The 2,647-nt window shown below is 40.5% G+C and overlaps 1 protein-coding gene across 1 annotated transcript; it reads right to left on the bottom strand.

The window, feature by feature from the left end:
* Window positions 1-1,048: 1,048 nt before the first annotated feature.
* LOC142213356 (olfactory receptor 5V1-like) lies at window positions 1,049-1,999 on the bottom strand. The gene has a single exon (XM_075281672.1). It carries the CDS (start codon window positions 1,997-1,999, stop codon window positions 1,049-1,051), a length of 951 nt encoding a protein of 316 aa, XP_075137773.1.
* Window positions 2,000-2,647: the final 648 nt, after the last annotated feature.

Here is a 2,647-nt window from a genome sequence, read left to right as displayed (position 1 = left end):
AGAACTTACCAAGTCTACGAGTGAGGGTCGGGCTGGATTCTCCAAGAAGTCTTCTCCGCGCAGCGTCCCCGCGGCGTCTTCCGGCTCTGAATTCACTCTGCCAGGCATCGGGCCTGGGCAGAGCCGTCTGTGCATGCCCGCACTACAAGAAAATGGCCGCTTACAGTCAAAGCGGCCATTTTCTTGTAGCGCGGACACGCGCAGTCGGCTCTGCCCAGGCCCGATGCCTGGCAGAGTGAATTCAGAACTGGAAGACGCCGCTGGGACACAGCACAGAGAAGACTTCTAAAGGTAGGAGAAGAACCAGCGTTGATTGGCCGACTGTATAGCATTCGGCCAATCAACGCTGGTTCTGCATCAAGTGTTTCCATTCGAATAGCGAGTGGTACCGGATCGAGTACGAGTATTTCGAATACCATAGTATTCTATCGAATACCTACTCGATCAAATACTACTCGCTCATCTCTATTAAGGATATTATCTTGAAACAAAGAATAGAAACTGACCAGCCCATTTGCAATCCAGCTCTCCATACTTAAAAACAGGACCAGAATTGAAAATATTTGAGTGGGAATCATAGAATAATCTAATATACCTGGACTAGCTGCTCGTGAGTGAACATATCTCCAAGCAGAGACAGTTATTAGTACTAGTCCAATTCGCTCATCTCTAGTGATGATTCTAGGCTGTAACGGCCGCCCTTCTGACAGTATGGAAATTAATGGCACCAATATCTGCAGTACCTGGGCATATGCCAGGTAACCCTATAAAGTACTAAATTCAGTGCACTTTCGGCATTCTAGCGATAAAAAAACACTGATGAAAACTTGAAAGGTTCTCTTTATTTTTTTATAGGACACTTGACAGACAAATGGATGACAACAAATCACAGAATAAATAGTGTTCATAAATTTTGTGTACTTTGAATACTTTTTCAAACATCCCATTTCGTAGAGCAATTGACCTGGATATATCTAGTGCTTTGTCTGTAGAAGTGAATAGAATATATAATGTTAATTAATATTTCTACTGCAATTTCTTTTTACATCTATAAATTTCGACAATGATCTTTCTGAATGTGGCTAATCTTAATCGGACCAAGGACTCTTAAAAACTTTGATTTCCTTAGAGCTGCTTTGACATCCTTGTTCCTTAAGGTGTAAATAAATGGATTTACTAGTGGAATTATGACAGTGTAGACAAGGGCAAAGAATTTGTCTTGTTGACTGCCTTTGGGCTTACCAAATACAAAAATAATTGAGCCAAAGAACAAGCAAGTTACAATGAGGTGAGATGAGCAGATAGAGAAGGCTTTCTTTTTGCCTATGGTGCTTTTAATTTTCAAGATGGTGACAATAATGTGGAGGTAGAATCCTACAATGATCATAAATGGAAGTATGCTGGCAAATATAGCTGAAGAAGTTGTGGCCAGACTGCTGACAAAAGGATCAGAACACGCTAAATCCTGCACTGGAGCCAAATCACAGAAGAAATGGTCAATTTCATTGGGTCCACAAAACTCCAGTTTAGCTGTAATTATGGTAGGTATAGCAACTATAACACACCCAATAACCCATGGGCTTGCTGCAAGTTCAATACAAAGAGCTCTGTTCATTATGCTGGAATAATGCAAAGGGCTGCTAATGGCTAAATCCCGATCGAAAGCCATAACTAATAGAAGATAACATTCTGCTACTCCAAAAGAATTAAATGCATATAACTGGGCAAAGCACCCAATAAAAGATATCTTCCTGCTAGCGCCCAGTAAATTAGCTAGAAATTTAGGAACAGTGACACATACAACTATTATTTCCAGAAGAGCAAAGTCACTGATGAAAAAATACATTGGTGTATGAAGTGAACGCTCAGACCTTACGAGGATAAGTATGGCACTGTTTCCCGCAATACAAGTTGTAAAAGCCAACAGGACAAAGGAAAAAAACAAAATCTGCAGATTTTGTAAATTGGAGAAAGCTAGAAGTATGAATTCTGTTACCATTGTCTTATTGAAATTGTCCGTTTTATAGAGAAGCTATTCCTATAACACATGAAGATAACACATAAAGATTGTTAAGAAAAAATATGCAAGTGTTGCACAGTATCCAACTCAACTTGATCATTTATTTGTAAACCATAGAAATTTAGATGATTAAAGACATGTGATACTTATTTTAAGGTTATTCTTATTCTTATTCTTATGGTAGAGTTGGAAGGGACCTCAAGGGCCATCGGGTCCAACCCCCTGCGAGTGCACGTTTTCCTAAATCATCCCAGCTATATGTTTATCCAGATTCCGCTTGAAGATTTCCATTGATGGAGCGCCCACCACCTCCCGTGGCAGCCTATTCCACTCTCTCACTACCCTCACTGTCAGAAAGTTTTTCCTAATGTCTAATCTGTATCTCTTTCCCTTTAGTTTCATCCCATTGCTTCTTGTACTTCCTTGTGCTAATGAGAATAGGGGAGATCCCTCTGCACTGTGACTACCTTTCAGATATTTGTAGACTGCTATTAAATCTCCCCTCAGCCTTCTCTTCTGCAAACTAAACAATCCCAATTCTTTTAGCCGCTCCTCATAGGACATGGTTTGCAGACCTTCCACCATTTTGGTTGCTCTTCTCTGGACTTGCTCCAATATATCGATGTC

The sequence above is a fragment of the Leptodactylus fuscus genome, chromosome 7 (genome assembly GCF_031893055.1).
Source record: "Leptodactylus fuscus isolate aLepFus1 chromosome 7, aLepFus1.hap2, whole genome shotgun sequence".
Taxonomy (NCBI): domain Eukaryota; kingdom Metazoa; phylum Chordata; class Amphibia; order Anura; family Leptodactylidae; genus Leptodactylus; species Leptodactylus fuscus.
Note: the sequence above shows the minus strand (reverse complement) of the source record. Positions and strands in the feature narration are given on the sequence as shown.

Excerpts from the sequence above, each read along its gene's own strand:
- LOC142213356 (XM_075281672.1), bottom strand. The coding sequence starts at position 1,999 with ATGGTAACAGAATTCATACTTCTAGCTTTCTCCAATTTACAAAATCTG.